This window comes from Mauremys mutica, chromosome 2 (assembly GCF_020497125.1).
Source record: "Mauremys mutica isolate MM-2020 ecotype Southern chromosome 2, ASM2049712v1, whole genome shotgun sequence".
NCBI classification, from domain to species: domain Eukaryota; kingdom Metazoa; phylum Chordata; order Testudines; family Geoemydidae; genus Mauremys; species Mauremys mutica.
In genome coordinates this window covers 289603149-289622831 of record NC_059073.1, presented here as the reverse complement: position 1 = coordinate 289622831, position 19683 = coordinate 289603149, and the positions used below count along the sequence as shown (strand labels likewise).

At 47.1% G+C, this 19683-nt stretch overlaps 1 protein-coding gene across 3 annotated transcripts; it reads right to left on the bottom strand.

Annotated features, from left to right (window-relative positions):
• Positions 1 to 8817: 8817 nt before the first annotated feature.
• Positions 8818 to 11147, bottom strand: LOC123362816 (Y-box-binding protein 1-like). 3 transcript variants are annotated; one of them, XM_045003301.1, is made up of 2 exons: positions 11080 to 11147; positions 8818 to 9933 (listed from the first exon to the last, which is right to left on the bottom strand). In XM_045003301.1, the coding sequence occupies exons 1-2, from the start codon at positions 11120 to 11122 to the stop codon at positions 9107 to 9109; spliced, it is 870 nt and encodes a 289-aa protein (XP_044859236.1). In that variant the 5' UTR covers positions 11123 to 11147; the 3' UTR covers positions 8818 to 9106. The 3 variants fall into 3 exon arrangements, with proteins under 3 accessions (XP_044859236.1, XP_044859235.1, XP_044859237.1); XM_045003300.1 differs by lacking the exon at positions 11080 to 11147 and adding an exon at positions 10669 to 10860; XM_045003302.1 differs by lacking the exon at positions 11080 to 11147 and adding an exon at positions 10451 to 10623.
• Between the last annotated feature and the right edge of the window lie 8536 nt (positions 11148 to 19683).

The following is a 19683-nucleotide window of genomic DNA, read 5'->3' as shown; positions in this document are numbered from 1 at the left end:
CCTCCGGAGCGCTGCCCCACCAAACCAAAAACAAAAAACCCCGAGCACCGCCCCGCCAAACCAAGGCTGGCTGCCCCTTATAAGGTGCCGTCCCAAGCACGTGCTTGGTCGGCTGGTGCCTGGAGTCTGCCCTGGCAAGCATGAATCTGTCATTCTACAGCGGGTTGCTGTGCTGTTGCTGAGAGCCATGGAGCAAGAGGACAGGGTGCCTCTGACAATCAAATGCAATTTCTTCTTTTCTGAGGAACTCTGTTCATTTTAGCATAAACCACCCTGCCACGTTTGTATCTTTTGTCTACCCAGTGCGGGTCTGTCTATACTGCAATCAGAGGTGTGTCTGCAGCACAGTCCAGACACACTCACACAAGTTTGATCTAGCTAGTTTAGATAACAATCGCACTGAACCCATAGCAACACAATTGGTACCTTGGGCTGTGCAAGTCCACCTGGGACCCTGGGTATGTACTCGGGTGACTAGCGCGTGCTGCCACAATTTTGTTGCTAGTGCTAGAGGAGTTAGTGCAGGGGCGGCTCCAGGCCCCAGCACGCCAAGCGCGTGCTTGGGGCGGCAAGCCACTGGGGGCTCTCTGCCGGTCGCCGCGAGGAGCAGCGGACCCTCCGCAGGCAAGCCGCCGAAGGCAGCCTGCCTGCCGTGCTTGGGGCGGCAAAATGCCTAGAGCCGCCCCTGAGTTAGTGAGATCAAAGTCAACTCCAGTGTGTCCAAACATGCTGCAGTCACACCTCTGACTGAAACATAGCCATATCCTTAGACCCTGAGCTCTTTGGGGCAGTGATTGTCATAGAAATGTAGGTCTGGAAGGGACCTCAAGAGGTCATCAAGACCAGCCTTCTACACTGAGGCAGGACCAAGTAAACCTAGACCATCCCTGACAGGTGTTTGTCCAGCCTGTTCTTAAAATCCTCCAGCGACGGAGATTCCACAACTGATCTGGGAAGCCAGTTAGAAAGTTTTTTCCTAATAATTGACCTAAATCTCTCTTGCTGTAGATCAAGCCCACTGCTTCTTGTCCTACCTTCAGTGGACATGGAGAATTAGTTCCCATCCTCTTTATAACGGCCCTTATCATATTTGAAGACCGTCATCAGGTCCTGCCTCAGTCTTCTGTCCTCAAGAATAACCACACCCAGCTTTTTAACCTTGTCTAAACCTTTTATTATTTTTGTTGCTCTCTTCTGAACTCTCTCTGATTTATCCACGTCTTTCCTAAAATGTGGCACCCAGAACTGGACACAGTACTTCAGCGGAGACCTCACAGTGCTGAGCAGAGCAGCACAATTACCTCCAGTGTCTTTCATATGACATTCCTCTTAATACGCCCCAGAATGATATAAGCCTTGTTAGTTGTCTGTACAATCTGATACTTGATTGGATTCCTAGCTAATACTGCAATAATAAATAAATATAGAATATAATTAATGAATCATTTCAGGAAGCCATTTTCATGTAGACGCTCCAACAAATCATTGAATATTTGCTTCCTGAGGAACTTTTTGGGAGGAAGAGACTGAGAATATATTATTGCCCTTATATAAATCCATGGTACGCCCACATCTCGAATACTGTGTACAGATGTGGTCTCCTCACCTCAAAAAAGATATTCTAGCACTAGAAAAGGTTCAGAAAAGGGCAACTAAAATGATTAGGGTTTTGGAGAGGGTCCCATATGAGGAAAGATTAAAGAGGCTAGGACTCTTCAGCTTGGAAAAGAGAAGACTAAGAGTGGATATGATAGAGGTATATAAAATCATGAGTGATGTGGAGAAAGTGGATAAGGAAAAGTTATTTACTTATTCCCATAATACAAGAACTAGGGGTCACCAAAAGAAATTAATAGGCAGCGGGTTTAAAAAAAATACAAGGAACAAAGAATCCTGTGGCAACTTATAGACTAACAGACGTTTTGCAGCATGAGCTTTCGTGGGTGAATGCCCACTTTGTCGGATGCACCCGACAAAGTGGGTATTCACCCACGAAAGCTCATGCTGCAAAACATCTGTTAGTCTATAAGGTGCCACAGGATTCTTTGCTGCTTTTACAGATCCAGACTAACACGGCTACCCCTCTGATAAATAAAAGGAAGTTCTTCTTCACGCAGCGCACAGTCAACTTGTGGAACTCCTTACCTAAGGAGGTTGTGAAGGCCTGGACTATAACAGAGTTTAAAAGGGAACTGGATAAATTCATGGTGGCTAAGTCCATAAATGGCTATTAGCCAGGATGGGTAAGAATGGTGTCCCTAGCCTCTGTTCATCAGAGGTGAAGATGGATGGCAGGAGAGAGATCACTTGATCATTACCTGTTAGGTTCTCTCCCTCTGGGGCACCTGGCATTGGCCACTGTTGGTAGACAGATACTGGGCTAGATGGACCTTTGGTCTGACCCGGTACGGCCGTTCTTTTGTTCTTATGTAAGAAACAAGATTTTTTTCTACACTTTTCAACCCTATTAGTACATGGAGGCAGGATGGCCCACTGGGTAGAGCAGTTAGCTGCCACCTCAAGAGAGCTGCGTTCAATTCCTTGCTTCCCTGCTGAGTTTCTACGTGATATTAGGCAAGTCGCTTAGGGTGCGTCTACCCTCTAGTATGACTTTAAAAAAAAAAAAAGGCCTTTGAACCTGGGGCAGCTGGGCTAACGAGAGCCCTGTAGGGTAGGGTCAGGCTGGAGCCTGGGCTCTGAGACACTGTGATGGGGGAGGGTCTCTGAGCCCAAATGTCTGCACTGCAAGTTGATAACCCCCAGGAGCCTGGGCCAGCTGTGGCCACATCATGTGCCTTTCACTGCAGTGTAGCCATTCTCTTATGCTACAAGGGAAAAAAACATGCCTTGCTAGCTTGGGTGAAAATAGCAGGGAAGACCTGGCAGCTTGAGCTAAGGCCTAGTGGTGAGCCTGGGAATGACATACCCTGAGCTCCCTTCTGCCTCACTTCCCTCTATGCAAAATAGGGATAATAGCATCGTTCTGTCCACAGGGCTGGAAGGGTAAATGCAGGGGTGGTTGTGAGGTGCTCTGGTAATGCAGTATTTGGGGTTGCGAGCATATAGACATACTTAAGAGGGATGTTTTTTCTCATCTGCCCTGAACTCTCCTTAATGAGAATAGCACTTTCCACTCCTCACCTGAGGCTCTCAGCTCACGTCCGTTAACGAAGCCAGAGGCACACGGCCCATGCAAAGGAGGAAAGCACCATTATCTCTGTTTCACCCCCTGGTAAAGTGAGCAGCTTGTTGTTATAGCTTGTGAGTGAACCTGCTGACCTTAGATGAAGCAGGCTGGGGTGGATTTCCCTCCCCTATCGATCAGCAGCTATCTCAAGCCATCAGGTCAGGTATAAGATAGGGGTAGGGTGACCAGATGTCCCAATTTCATAGGGACAGTCCTGATTTTGGGGGCTTTTTCTTAGGTAGACTCCTATTACCATCCACCTCCTGTCCTGATTTTTTACACTTGCTGTCTGGTCACCCTAGGCAGGGGTATTATTTCAGCAAAATTGCAGGGGGAGTCATGTCAGCGTATATGTTCTGCAAAGTTGTGGGAGGGCAAACACTGGAGCATATAGGCCCCTAAAAATCGGGGAGGGGGGCAACTGCCCCCTAACAACCCGTGCCCCTGAAATAAGGGCTCTCTTGCATTTTGCTCTGAAACGTTGCAAACCCACCGCTTTGCTTTGGCAGCAGAGGGCAGCACAGGGTTCTTATTGTGCCAGCACTGCCTGGCCTCTCCCTCACCCTCCTCCAATGACTGTAATTACTGCAGGCAGTAAGTGGTGCTGTCTGTCTGGGGCTCCTGAGACTTTTGATTTGTCTTGGCTCTCAGCTCTGACATGCCTGGGAAGGGCAAGGAAAGGAAATGGGTGGGAGCTCCCCTCTAACCACAAGCTTGTCCTACCCCCACCCCAACCAGGTCTGAGAGAGAGGAGCTTGCTACATCATTTAGAAATAAAAAGTCCAGATGTTTTGTTTGGTTTTTTTTTCCCCCCAGATGAAACAAGCCACTAGCTTCTCCCTTTAATAGAGGTAATTTCCATTTGCTCATAGCCAGGCAAGGATTATTAATAGGGGAGATGGGGAGTGTGTGTGTGTGTGTTTTCATGGTGCGTGGAGAGAGTAACCATATAAAACCTGTGTTAGGTCAATAAACACGCAGCCACGCCGAAGACCTGTGTGTAGTTCTTTGGACCCCAGAGGATTTCCCCGCAGGGTGGTCCTTCTTTGTTACAAATGCCCCTCCCTTTCCATCTTTCTTTCCCCCTTCCCCGTGTCTGTTCTGTGGGCCTGATCCTGCCAAATGCTGAGGTTAATGGGAGCTGAAGGCATTCAACGCCTGGAAGCAGGACCTTAGCTCCTTGCAGGGTTGGGTCCTGAGTCCCTTGTGCTGGATGCGAACATTGCAAGCAGTGTGGCTGCGGCAGCCGGAAAATGTCAAAGTCTAACATCACATCTGTCCTGTTCAAGTGATCCAGGATCACCCCGAGACTGCCTGCGTCTGCTGCTATGAACACCTTTTCCACACTGCCCCTAGCCTGTCCCATCCCTGGCCCCATGAGAACGTAGAGCCCCAACCTCGCTGCCACCCACAGAAGGAGCTGGGCTTATTAGCAATTACAGCAGAAAGTTGGTCTTGTAGTTAAAGAGCCAGCCTAGCACTCAGGAGATCTATGTTCCAGTTCTCGGCGCTGCTGATAATAATGCGTCTTTTGTCTGCCCTGTCGAGTTAGATTGTAAGCTCTCTGGGCAGGGATGGTTGATGATCTGAGGGGTAAGGCACGTGTACATGATATTGCAGTCCATCCCTATTTGTGTAATGGGGGCGCGATCTTGGCTGGGGCTCCCAGCGGTGACTGCAAGAGCAACAATGAAAATCAGTGGCTGATCGTTCCAGCGTCTCAGTAAAAGAGTGGAAAGAAATCTAGAAATCGGTGAAGCTCCTCCGTGAAATCTCCACGCTCCTTTCAAAGGTGCAAGCCTAGGGCTAAATGGGTTGAACTCGCTTACGGTGCAGTTCTCTGCAGATGGAAAGTTCTGGCTGAATGACCCTATCTAGCTAAGGGTGTTGGGTGCTCCCAGGATGGAGTGATGATATTTCCATGAGGCCCGTGGCCACCACATGATTGCAGGTAAAGGCACAGGGACATGCCTGGGCCAGCCTGAAAAAAGGTGTGTGGGGGAGAAAACCCTCCAACAGGCTCATCTTGCTTTTAAACCTCTGCAGAACTATGTTTCGCATCTTGGCTGCAAAGCAGCATTTGATGGCCAGTGTTAGCATCTGAGCCGATGTCCTGTGAGCTGTGATGGAGGCTTCGCAGGCAGGCCAGCATGGGCTGTTACATGGGTCTGTTTTTCATCCTGCCCCGAGGGTTGCTATCCTCAGCAAGCGAAGACGGTGAGGGGAGGTCTCGTCTGCCTGCGAGAGGAAGGGAGAAACCAAGATGTAGAATAATTTCCCCTGGTTTGGAAGGAAACCTGGAAAACAAACTGCCTCGAAGCACAGATTGTGGCTTTGGGAGAAGAATGTCGGCGGTCACTTTCTCATCCTGTTTCTGTCATTCCAGGGCAATGGGCTGATGGGGAATCCCAACAAGCCACAAAACAACAAGGAGGCTGCCCCGTGGCTGCCATTTGCCATTCGTGAGCTTTCTGCCCCCACACCAGGACCCGACAGAAGGAGGCCTGCAGAACATCCCAGCCAAGAAAGGGGAGTCCTTGAAAGGTTTCATCTGGCCATAAGGATGGGGCTTATTAAATGTCTGTTACTTAGTGTTCCAGCAGGGTGAAAAGCTCTCCAGAAGGAATACAAATTGCTTAGTCAAGGAGATGGAGCTGGTGGTTTGGGGACTGGGATCATGGGTGTGGCTTGGTATCCACCTGGGAAGAACATGTATTGCTTTTTATTATTATGATGACGGTGAAACTAACAAGGCAGAAGGAGGCTGCTCTGACAAACCGTTCTGTGCATGAGTTTACTCCTGTTTGTGCACCCACTGAAGTCGAGAAGTCTATGTGCAGTGTCAGGATAGACAGGCTCAGACTCCAAAGGGCCACTTCAATACACCCCACAAAGCATTTTTGCTAGCACAGGCAAAAATAAAAAAAACACCTTTGGATTATTTAGCCAGATCCTGAGCAATTCTGGGCGAGATCCTCAGCTGGTGTCACGCAGCATAGTTCTATCAAAGCCAGTGGGCCCGATCCTTAACTATGCAAATCAATCATAGCTCCGCAGAAGCCATTGGGTCTGATCTGCAGATGGTGTAAATCAGCACAGCTCTGCTGAAGCCAGATTCCCAGTTGGCGTAAATCTGTACAGCTCGGTTGAAGTCCCGGCCGCTGGATGAAGTCAATAGAGCAATGCTGATTTATGTCAGCTGAGATTCTGGCCCAATCCCGTCCCTGTTTCATTTTGGAATTGCTTTACGGTTTAGAGAGCAGTAATAATCACCTCATTATTATTAATATCCATGGCAACAGAATGGAAATTAATCACACTACTTCTATTTATCCCCATAGAAACCGAGCCAAAACAAACAGGGCTTATCCACGATGTCTGATTCCTAGAAATCATACATATTACATAATTACCGACAAAATGACCCAGCAATTAACAAGCTGCCCAAATTATCCGGTAGCGTCTCTTTAAAGGTTCATAATATTCAGTTAGATTAGCTTTCAAACAGGGCGCTGAACAATAAGGGTAGGCTAAGAACATCTACAGTAGCTGGTCAAAGCTTTGCAGCGGACTTCACTGTAAATGTTTGCTTCAGTCGCTCATTGCCGGGCATGCTAGATGGCAGTTGTGTTTCTTTTTCTGGTTGTGTTTTGTAAGCTAGGCGGGTGTAGTCGGGTCAATGCTTAGATGGGAGACTTCAGAGGAACAGCAAGGGTCCGTAGGCCTGCTGTGAGAAGTGAAGTACACGGGCTGCTTCCCGCTCAAGTAGTAATCGAGGAATGCTCGAGAGCGTGACTGGCTGTGAAATGGCTGGGTGAGACCTAAAATCACCATCTTTGCTTGTTAAGGTAGAAACTCACTCGTCTGCACGTCTCTCCGTATGTGACCCTGCGCTGAGGGCTTTAGTGGTGTCCTCTGCTTGCTCCTAATGCAGAAGAGTGGATCTAATGTCATGATCTCTCCTATGTGAAGGCATATCCAGAGTAACTGTGTTCCGGCAACCTATGCTTCCCCTGGAGATTCAGTTGAGATTAGTCTCTTCTTGTCCTAGGTTGTTGTGTACCGGTTGTGGTGAACGAGCTGACTCCTGTACTGTTTGGCTTTGCCCATCCATGTTTGCCGGCAGGCAACCAGTGCCTATAGAACAAAAAAAATCTCCCTGATCCGATCCTTCAAAACCAAAAGGCTCCACCGACCAGGGCCAGTGCAACCATTTAGGCAAACTAGGTGGCCGCCTAGGGCGCCTAGTGGTTGGGGGCGCCTAAAAGTCCCCTCAGACGAGGAGGTGGAGTGGAGGTGAGCTGGGTGGGGGGGCACGCGGGGAGGGCGGCCCGCAGTAACGGGGGAGGGGGCGCACGGGGGAACCGCTCCCCGCCCCAGATCACCTCCACTCGGCCTCCTCCACTGAGCACACAGCCCAGCTCTAAGTCTCCTCCAATCGGCGCCGCAAGCCTGGGCGGGGAGGAGAATTAGAGCAGCACCGGCATGCTCAGTGGAGGAGGCGGAGCCGAGGTGAGCTGGGGCGGGCTACCCAGGCACGGTTAGCTTCCGCGGGGGGAGGTCTCCCCAGGGTTAGCTGCCGTGGCGGGAGGGTGGAGGGGGGAAGTCTCCCCAGGTAGGGTTAGCTGCCGTGGGGGGACGGGGCGGAGAGGGGTTAGCTGTCGTGGTGGAGGGGGGTAGCTGCTGCGGGGGGGCTCCCCGGGTGGGGGGCTGAGTTAGCTGCCGTGGGGGGGGCGGAGTTAGCTGGGTGGGGGGTGCAAAGTGGAAGTTTTGCCTAGGGTGCAAAACTTCCTTGCACCGGCCCTGCCACCGACCACTATCAGGGAGCTGCATACAGCTGGGAAATAGGTTTGTAGAGCTCACCGAAGTCCTGGAAATTCTGACATTTAAAATTCAACTCCCCACTGCAATTTTAGAAGAGAAAATTAAGACCCCAGTCCTGCCAACACAGGTGGAGACACAGCCCCTTCCCCGAAGAACTTACCCCATGAGCCCCTGATCCTGCAAACAGAGCTGCATGGATGGACTCCTGCATGAACTTCAGTGGGATGGTGTGTGAGCGCCGGGATCCAGCTGCATGAATGTGATTGCTGGGTTAGGCCCCGCGAAGACAGGTGGGGACAGGGATAAAACAAAAAGGCAAAATATAGACATTGTGTACATGCACCTGGTTTAAAAAATACAAGCTCTGAATCCTTGAATAGTCCCTAAAGCCCAGTGGGGCAGCCTGTGTGCCGAGAAAAGCACTACTCACCAGGGGTACGTCTAGACTAAAGCTGTTGCTGAGATGTACAATAAACCACATATGTTTGTTTGTGCCCTGACACAAACATTTGTAGAGTGTCTAGACTCTCAGTTCAAATGGTGCAATTGGCAGTCAACTATCTCAAGTTGAAAGTGGGTCACAAATGCTTTCACCAAGTGGAAAGGGCATTTTCCTGTATTTTGGAGAGGAATTGGAGCCTAATATTCAGCCAAACCCCCATGCCAGGTAGTGGGGATAAAAAAAAAAGTCATCTCCCATGACTATACCACCAATAGAAAGGAATATTTTACATCTGTGGCCCATCCCCACAAACTCTGACCCTTTTCCAAATTCTTTAAGACTTTTATTAAGAATTGCTTGCAGTTTGCTATCTTTCAAATGTGTGTATACGGAGTAGGGTGGGGTGGGGAAAAAATCAGATATAGCATTTCACACAAATTAAAAAGAAAGGGTGTTAAAAACTTGAGCTTGGTTGGATAAATAGGAAACAACTTGTAAACTCTTTCAGTTTTGTTGGTCCTGAAAGGAGACTGACGGAGTTTAGGTAAGAAAGATGAAAAACTCATGATGGTAAATTGTGAGTTATCCAAACAACAGCAGGGAAAACAGCAAGCGGAAGGTCTCTGTTCTTATTCCTGGGTTTCCATGTTCTCTTACTCCTTCTTGTCTGATAGCTGGGTGGTGCTAGGTTGTTGGCTGATGGTCTCAGGAGCCATGGTGTCTTCAGCTGGTGGTCCAGAGGTCTCCTTGGTCTCTTTCCCATCTAGTGGTTTCACGTTCCGTGGGCGTCTGCGTAGGTAACTGAAGTTAGGACGGTAGCAACGTTGACTTATTGCTGAGTCGTCAGTCTCATTTGCCTGGGGGCTTCCGTTACATTTTTCTCCTCCCTCCTCTCGCGGCTGTCTCAGACAATGCTGCCCCAAGCTGAGAAGCTGCCTGAAGCCCTGGTATATGCTCTGTTTCACTGGCTTGCTTTGCTCTGCGTGCACACGCTGACCTTCCGCACGCACCCCTTCTGCGCTCACAGAATTGAAACACTGGGGCTGATACCCACAGGCTGTGTGCATCAAATAAGACTGGCCACTGTAGGGCAGCTTCCCATCTTCTGGTGCACGTGTGGCTGCCTCGTTCTTTGGCACGCGCTCACAAAGGTGGTAACTCTTGTGAGGCGGACTCCTCCTTAGTCCCAACGAGCACTTGCGACGGTCTGCAGCGTATTTGCTGCCTTGCACGGGAATGCCACCGGGACCAGTGACGTTGGCCGCCTCCAGGCCTTTATCCCCCAGAACCACATCAAACTCCACCCTCTCCCCATCGCCCACGCTGCGATGGTACTTATAGGGGTTGTTCTTCTTTATGGCCGACTGATGTACAAACACGTCCCTCTTGTTGTCGCTCCTCGTGATGAAGCCATAGCCATGTCGGACGTTGAACCACTTGACCGTGCCCCAGACCTTCCTTTCGATCACCATCTTCTCCTCTGCAGGGATCAGTGAAACAAGGAGGCATTTACTCTTGATGGATTCAACCTGCAGATCCTCCTGCATTGCAGGTTTGCTGTTCAGGACCATTGCACAGTTCAATTTTGCCTTGGGAGATCAGTGGCACACAGTGCCCCAAGCCTCAGAAGACAAAGAAAGCCAGGAGTGGAGCTACTGCTACCTTCAAGCTTTTGTCATCAGCTCTGGGCTACCCCTATGAACTGGGTTTAGCCTCTAGCAACTATCACAGTGAGAGACCAAAGCTTCAGGCAACATTTTTAAATCAATCGGATTGCAGCTTTCAGGTTTTACAGCTGAACCAGAGGTTGATTGGCTCAGCCACATGTGATGTCACAGAACTAAAACTCACTTGAATTGTTACATAATTCACATGATGAAATGAGAGGGAGAATCTTCTACGTCCTACATCAATCCCAATAATTTGTGGCCAAATGAGAACAAATCTTTTAGAAAGACAGCAGAGAGGAAGGAAGGTACAATGGTTAGGGTGCTCACCTGGGATTTATAACATTCCCTGCTTTGTCATTAGCTTCTTGGGTGCCATGGGCAAGTCACTTAGTTTCTCTGTGCCTCAGTTTCCCATTGGTAACATGGGGATAACAGCACTGAAAGATTGTAAGGTGCCCCATTACTATGGGGCTAAGTCTCATACATAGACAGTATCTTGCGTGTTGCAAGGCAGAAACTGAGGACCAGAATCTGCTCTTAGTTACCTTGATGTGAAACAGGAGTAGCTCTGTCAGCTTCACTGGAATCACTCCAGACCATTTCTAATATGAGATCACAAGCAGTCCTGCTGTTTCACGGAGTGAAGCTCAAAAGATTTGGAAGTTTCCTAGATAATCAGACGCAGCCTGTGCTGCAAAGAGCTTGCAAGTAATGCAAGACAGTCAAAAGAAGGTTTATCACTCCCATTTTACAGATGGGAAACCGAGGCCCAGAGGGATTAAGTGACTCACTCCAGGTCACACAGGGAGGCTGTGACACAGCCAAAAAATGAACCCAGCTCTCCCGCACCTTCATCCTGTGCCTGAACCACAAGTCCATCCTTCCTGTCATCTCCAGGATGCCAGTTTCATGCTGGAGTAAATCCAGTGCCCTCGTTGGCATGGCCCTAGATTTACCTTGGAATAACTGAGGTTGGAATCTGGTGCTAACTGGTCTCATTTTCCTTGGATTCGGTCAATCAGTGTTTGACTCAGCAGTGAAGTGATGTGTCTGTTTTAGGGAGTTGCCTGTTTCCTCCTTTGCCATTGTGTGTGTGTATATATGTGATTTTTTTAAACACTTTCTTACAGTTTCTCAACCCCTATTCATCACTCTGCCAGTGGGGTGGGTTTGGTTTTCTCACGGTGATTGCTTAAGGAGATTCTCACCAAATGAAGCTCTGTTCTTTCCTTCGCTCCCCCTGTCTGCTAACCCTCCGTTCCCCTGTAATAACAATGGGCTAGATGCTGCCACCCTGACTTCACAGAGTAGTACCTCACCCCCTGAACAGTCCTATAGAGGTCAACGGAGTTGCTCACTGAATAATTTACTACTGAATGGAAGGGTGGCAGGGTCTGCCTCATTATGGGTTAATACAGCAGTTTCTTTGTATTACAGAATTTGCCCACACAAGCCCTATCGTTCAATGTCACCAGCTTGCTCTTACTTACACCTGTTTCAATCCAGAGTAACTCAGTCTCATTGCAATGTCTCCTTTTTATGGATTCACAGGGTCTGGTCCATGTAACCAGCCTCTTGGAATCACCCCTCTAGAGTGCTGTACTCCAAGGGTACGTCTACACTGCAGTTAGAGACCCGTGGCTGGGCTGGGCCAGCTGACTGGGGCTCGGGCTAAGGGGCTGTTTAATTGCCATGTAGACATTTAAGCTTGGGCGGGAACCTGGGCTCTAGGACCCTGTGAGGTGACAGGGTCCCAGAGCTCAGGCTGCAGCCTGAGTCCAGATAGCTGCACTGCAATTAAATAACCCCTTAGTCCGAGTCAGCTGGCACGGGCCAGACACAGGTGTCTAACTGCAGGTGTAGACGTACCTCAGGAGTCCACACAGGTCCTTGGGGGCAGGCCTGCAGCGTCCAGGACTCTGAAACAGGGCGTTCGGGCACCATCCCTCCCTGTCTGCCTCTGTGGCTCCCTGCAGCTAATCCATTCGAGCTAGATTCCGGTGTGGGGCTGTGATGGGGTGGCCACCACACGCAAGGCAAAGCAGGTTCCATTAGGTGAGTCAGCCTGATAGGCTGCACCTGGGGGAGGGCCAGGGCTTGAAGTGGGTAACTGATGAAGGGCTAATTGATGATGAAGCCCAGCTGGGCTTGTATAACACCAGCAGGCTCAGGGGAAGCAGTCAGTCACTCCCTGAGAGAAGGGAGGTATGTTTGGGGCTACACAGCTAAGCAGTCACTCCCTGGGAAGAGGGAGTTTGGGCTAATAAACCAAGATGGGGGCCCAAGACTGAGCAGAGAGCCAGGAAAAACACCAGGGAAATAGCAACAGGATCTGGGAGCAAGCAGATCATAGTCGCCACGCTCAGGGCCCCCGGACTGGAACGCAGAGTAGGGGGCAGGCCTGGGTTTCCCTGTGAGCAGCTGGAAACATGACACAGAACCTAGCCATGGACTGGAAGGCTGTCAGGAGCCAATGAGGAGAGCTGATCCAGGGGGACTCTGATACCCTGGAAAGGACGGCTGCAGAGTGACCTACCCAGAGGGCTGAGTCACGAAGAGGGAACAGGCCGAGTCCAGAGAGCGAGAGAAAAACCAGGGGGCATGTGACCGACCGAACCCCGGGGGCACCAGACTGGATGAGAGCTAGTCCCCTGATGTACAAGGAGGCTCCATACCATGTGGCGGACCCCGTTATAGAGGCACAATGCTTTGGGCCCCACTGCTCTTAGGGGGTATTTGCAATCGCACCACGTAGCTTTTTCAAAACAAGGTAACAATTTATTAGCCCCCCGGCTGCAGAATCTGAAAGTCCTTCGGTTAGCTTAGAGAAGCAAAGGTTAGGAAAGAGCTCAGTCTGACTGACATCAGGCCTGTCCCCAGCCCAGCTCCTAAGGAATCCATTTTGGCCCTGTCTCTGTCCCTTTGTCTTTTTTCCCAGCTGTGTGTCCGGTATCTCTCTGTGTGCTCAGCTGTTAACGCACCTGGCACCTTGGTTCTCCAGCTCCAGGCCTTTCCTGCGGAAAGGTGGGGCAAATCTCTGTTCTGTTTCCTGTTAGTAGGTAGGTGTGAATGTCCTGGCCATCGGGGATTCTGTTTTCTTTCTGGATCCTCTTCTGCGATGGGTTGGTTTTCAGCCAGTCATTTAACGACCCTTTCATACCAGCCCAGTTACATGTCACACATCCACATCTCCTGCTCTGCCCCGACAGCATCTTTTTAATCCGCTACACTCTGCACAGAGCAATACAACGCCCAAAGGGAAAGTGCACCTAGAAATGCTCATCACACTCCCGATCTACAACAATGTACCTGAGATCAGAATCTGCCCCCCAGACTTTGGTTATTCCCAGCAGGCAGCATGAGTTTCAATAGTAAGTGTCTGCAGGATTAAGCTCAGGTTCTTCATGGAAGGGACTGGATTTTATTCAGCTGTTAAGTGTCCTGCACATTTGTGGCCATATATATAGTGTTAGCAAAACATATGGAGAAGGTTTCAGAGCGGTAGCCGTGTTAGTCTGTATCAGCAAAAACAACGAGGAGTCCTTGTGGCACCTTAGAGACTAACAAATTTATTTGGGCATAAGCTTTCGTGGGCTAAAACCCACTTCATCGGATGCATGGAGTGGAAAATACAGGAGCAGGTATAAATACATGAAAAGATGGGAATTGCCTTACCAAGTGTGAGGTCAGTCGAACGAGACAATTCAGTTAACAGTAGGATTCCAAGGAAGGAAAAATAACTTTTATAGTAGTAATGAGGGTGCCCATTTCAAACAGTTGACAAGAAGGAATGAGTAACAGTAGGGGGAAATTAGTATGGGGGAAATTAGGTTTAGGTTTTGTAATGACCCAACCACTTCCAGTCTTTATTCAGGCCTAATTTGATGGTGTCCAGTTTGTAAATTAATTCCAGTTATGCAGTTTCACATTGGAGTCTGTTTTTGAAGTTTTTTTGTTGAAGAATTGCCACTTTTAGATCTGTTATTGAGTGACCAGGGAGGTTGAAGTGCTCTCCTACTGGTTTTTGAATGTTATAATTCTTGATGTCAGATTTGTGTCCATTTATTCTTTTGCGTAGAGACTGTCCGGTTTGGCTAATTTACATGGCCAAAGGGCATTGCTGGTACATGATGGCATATATCACATTGGTAGATGTGCAGGTGAATGAGCCCCTGATGCTGTGGCTGATGTGGTTAGGTCCTATGATCGTGTCCCTTGAATAGATATGTGGACAGAGTTGGGACTGGGGTTCATTGCAGGGTTTGGTTCCTGGGCTGGTGTTTTTGGTGTGTAGTTACTGGTGAGTATTTGCTTTAGGTTGGGGGCTGTCCGTAAGCGAGGATTGGCCTGTCTCCCAGGGTCTGTGAGAGTGAGGGATTGTCCTTCAGGATAGGTTGTATTCTACACGAAAGCTTATGCCCAAATACATTTGTTAGTCTCTAAGATGCCACAAGGATTCCTTGTCATTGTTTTTTTTTTTATATGGAGAAAGGTGATCCAGTGGATATAGAGTACTTGGACTTTCAGAAAACCTTTGACAAGATCCCTCACCAAAGGTTCTTAAGCAATGTAAGCAGTCACAGGATAAGAGGGGAGGTCTTCCCATGGATCAATAACTGGTTAAAAGATAGGAAACAAAGGGTAGGAATATGGATCTAGACTGTTTTATGGATCTAGACTGTTCTCAGTGGTAGAAGATGACAGAACAAGGAGTAATGGTCTCAAGTTGCAAAGGGGGAGGTTTAGGTTGGATATTAGGAAAAACTTTTTCACTAGTAGGGTGGTGAAGAACTGGAATGGGTTACCTAGGGAGGTAGTGGAATCTCCTTCCTTAGAGGTTTTTAAGGTCAGGCTTGACAAAGCCCTGGCTGGGATGATTTAGTTGGGTTTGGTCCTGCTTTGAGCAGGGGGTTGGACTAGATGACCTCCTGAGGTCCCTTCCAACCCTGAGATTCTATGATTCTAATAAATGTTCAGTTTTCATAATAGAGAAAGATAAATAGTGGGCTCCCCCAAGGATCTGTACTGGGACCAGTGCTGTACAACATTTTCATAAATGATTTGGAAGAAGAGGTGAACAGTGAAGTGGAAAAAATTGCAAACTATATACAATTACTCAAGATAGCTCAGTCCAAAGCAGATTGCGAGGAGTTACAAAGGGATTTCACAAAACTGGGCAACAAAATGGCAGTTAATATTTAATAGTGATAGATGCCAAGTAATGCACACTGGAAAATATGTCAACTATACATACAAAGTGATGAGGTCTAAATTAGCTGTTACCACTCAAGAAAAAGATCTTGGAGTCATTGTGGACAGTTCTATGAAAACATCCCCTCAATGTGCAGCTGCAGTCAAAAAAGCAAACAGAATGTTAGGAACCATTAGGAAAGACATAGATAATAAGATAGAAAATACCACAATGCCGTTATATAAATCGTGGTATGTCCACACCTTGAATATTGTGTTCAGTTCTGGCTGCCTCCTCTCAAAAAAGATGTATCAAAATTGGAAAAAGTACAGAGAAGGGCAACAAAAATGATTAAGGGTATGGAACAGCTTCCATGTGAAAAGAGATTAAAAAGACGGGGACTATTCATTTTAGAAAACAGATGACTAAGGGGGGCAGATATACTGGAGGTTTATAAAATCATGAATGATATGGAGAAAAAGTGTTGTTTACCCCTTCACGTAACACAGGGGTCACCCAATGAAATTAATGGGCAGCAGGTTTAAAACAAACGTAAGGAAGTACTTCTTCACACAGTGCACAGTCAACCTGTGGGACTCATTGCCAGGGAATGTTTTGAAAGCCACAAGTATAACTGGGTTCAAAAAAGAATTAGATAAGTTGATGGAGGATCGACCCATCAATGGCTATTAGCCAGGATGGGCAGGGATGTAACCGATGCTCTGGGTATCCCTAAACCTCTTACCACCAGAAGCTGGGAATGTGCGACAGGGGATGGATCACTTGGTGATTGCCTGTTCTGTCCATTCCCTCTGAAGCACCTGGCACCGGCCGTTGTCAGAAGATAGGATACTGGGCTAGATGGACAATTGGTCTGACCCACTGTGGCCGTTTTTATCAGATGAAGGCAATGGGTTGTGATTTGAGCGTTCTGAGTATGCAACTAAGTTCCCCTATTTTTTGGCCTTACCCCGCTATTCATTATCATCAAGGCAAACCCCAAAGGGAAGTGGCCTCCTTGCAGGGCACGTTCCACCCGGATCAATCTGAAGGTCCTTAAGGCAGTCTGGCTGGATATTCAGTGTGTTCAGTGGTCTTATTGCACCACTGAAGGTTTTGGTGACCGTGTGATCACCGGCTGCGTAGTGCATTCCTTGGCCAACACACTTTGCAATTTGTTGGTCTTCCATCCGAATACTATGTCCATATCAAGAAAGCTGCTGCAACCCAGCCAGTGCTGATGGAGGCGGTTGCCAGATTTGGCTGTGAATATCCCCTACAGTTACTCATCTACCTAGCTTGTCTTGCAGCCGACATCATAGTGTCTGAGAGAGGCTGTGCACACCTCCTCTCCTGCCCATCACTTTCCACCTTGCACTCATACATGCAGCACCTTGGGATCAGCACTGTGCAGGAGCAAGCCCCTAGAAAGCAAGAGAATAACAGCTTGGATTCCCACTCAGGCCAGCTCTGTGCAGCATTGGTGAATTATACATCGGGCTAATGCCTTTTAATGATGCTGGTGCCAACGATGCAGCACTCAGGAGATGAGGACATTGAGAAGGCACGTTTCTGTTTTCAGTTGGAAGGTATTCTTTTCCTTTTATTTGTGTCCTTTTTATTATTATTATATTATGATATTTTCTTGAGTGCTCAGGGACTGGGTTAAGGGTGGGTAAGGATTTCTGGTTTAATTTTATGGGAGCCTAGAGGCAGTTAGCGTTGGAAGGACCATTAAACAAACCATAAATGTGAAGATGATTAGCCTCCTGTTGGAATTACAACAAGATTCCCAGTCACCTCTTGCTAGCCTCTCCTCTTCCTTAGAAGCTTTGGGGCACCGAGAAGATAATTACCCAGCATGCACTGGAACCATGTCCTTCCTTCAGTTGGTCCCCATGCCCTATGCTTTCTGGTTGCTCACTCAAGCACTTTGTTTACTTTGTAATGTGATGGTGACTGGACTGGCACTTTGGAGGGATGTGAATGAATCGGGGGCAACAGCTGTTCAGAATTTACACATTTTTAACAAATAGGGATCGTTTAGGATTGTATCATTTTGGAAGGAAACACCGGGTGCCCTTAGCATTTGTTGGTACTGAAAAGGAACCCACACATGCAGACATTTTTTATCAAAACAGCTTTTGCAAATTACCAGCTGTTAACGAGTAAGAACGCTAGGGAGACCATGTGGCTCAGAGTTATTTCATGAGCTCAGATACATCCTGATTTGATACCAACCAAAAGTTATGTTCAGTCACTAACAAAAGTCAGTGGTTGTTCTGTAACCTGTGAGAAAGAAACTGGGGGGTCTTATTCCATTTCCCATTGGATAGGTACCACAACAGCCATTCTCAGCAGAGAAGCCCAGCCTGGAGTGATTATGGCAGCTACACTACCCTTTGATCTCTAGAAATCCTTCCAAGTCATGGCTAAGGCAGATTGGGCAGAGAGTGAAGTTAGGAAGCTTGCATCACTGATGCCCTTGGTGGACTAAACAAAGGATTCAGTCTACAGGATTCACATCCTATTTTATAAACAAATGGAAGAGAGGGAAAGTTGATAGTAATGAATATAAATCAGAAGTTAGGAATTGTAGAAAATGGATAAGGGAAGCAAGGGGACACAAGGAGAAATCTATGGCCAGTAGAGTTAAGGAAAATAATAAGGACTCTTTAACATATATTAGGAATAAAAATAATCATGATAATGCTGTTGTTCCACTATTAGATGGAAATGGTAGAATTGTCAATAATGCAGAAAAGGCAGAAGTATTCAATAAATATTTCTGTTCTGTATTTGGGTGGAAAAGATGATGTAGCCTCATCATATGGTGATAACACTCTTTCCATTCCACTAGTATCTCTGGAGGATGTTAAAGGGAAGCTACTAAAGTTAGACATTTTTAAATCAGTAGATCCAGATTACTTGCATCCAAGAGTTTTAAAATAGCTGGCTGAGAAGCTCACTGGACCATTAATGCTGATATTCAGTAAGTCTTGGAGCACTGGGGAAGTTCCAGAAGGCTGGAAGCAAGCCAATACAGTGGCAACTTTTAAAAAGGGTAAATTGGATGACCCAGGTAAATATAGGACTGCCAGCCTGACATCAACCCAATGGAAGATAAGGGAGCAGCTGATGTGGGACTCAATTAATAAAGAATTAGAGGAGGGTAATGTAATTAATGCAAATCAACATGGGTTTATGGAAAATAGATCCTGACAAATTAATTTGATATCTTTTTTGGACAAGATTACAAGTTTGGTTCATAAAGGTAATAGTGTTGACATAATATACTTTGAGTTCTGTAAGGCATTTTACTTGGTAATGCATGATATTTTGATTAAAAAACTAGAATGATATAAAATTAACATGACACACATTAAATGGATTAAAAACTGGCTAACTGATAGGTCTCAAAATGTAACTGTAAATGGGGAATCATCATCTAGCAGGTGTGTTCTTGGCCCTGCAGGGATTGGTTCTTGGCTCTACACTATTTAACATTTTCGTAAATGACCTGGGAGAAAACATAAATCATCACTGATAAAGTTTGCCAATGACACACAAATTGGAGGAGTGGTAAATAAGGAAGGGACAGGTCACTGATTCAGAATAATCTAGATTTCTTGGTAAACTGCGTGCAGGCAAACAATATGTATTTGAATAGGCTAAATTTGAATGTATACATCTAGGAATAAAGAATGTAGGCTATACTTACAGGCCCATGACTCTAAACTGGGAAACAATGATTCTGAAAAAGATTTGGGAGTCATAGTGGATAATCAGCTGAACATGAGCTCCTAATGTAACGCTGTGGCCAAAAGAGCTAATGTGATCCTGAGATGCATAAAACAGGGAAATCTTGAATAGGAGTAGAGAGGTTTGTTTTAAGTCTTCCTTTGGCACTTGTGTGACTGCTGCTGGAATACCTTGTCCATTTCTGGAGCCTGCAATTCAAGAAGGATGTTGATAAATTGGAGAAGATTCAGATAAGAGCCATCAGAATGATTAAAGGATTAGAAAACCTGCCTTATAGTGGTAGACCCCAGGAACTCAATCTGTTTAGCTTAACAAAGAGGAGATGAAGGGGTGACTTGATTACAGTCTATAAGTATCTACAGGGGGAACAAATATTTAATAATGGGCTCTTCAGTCTAGCAGAGAAAGGTATAACATGACCCAATGGCTGGAAGTTGAAGTGAGACCAATACAGACTGGAAATAAGGCATACATTTTTAATTGTGAGGGTGATTAACCATTGGAATAATTTACCAAGGGTAGTGGTGGATTCTCCTACACTGACAATTTTTAAATCAAGATCAGATGGTTTTCTAAAAGATCTGCTCTAGGAATTATTTCAGGGAAG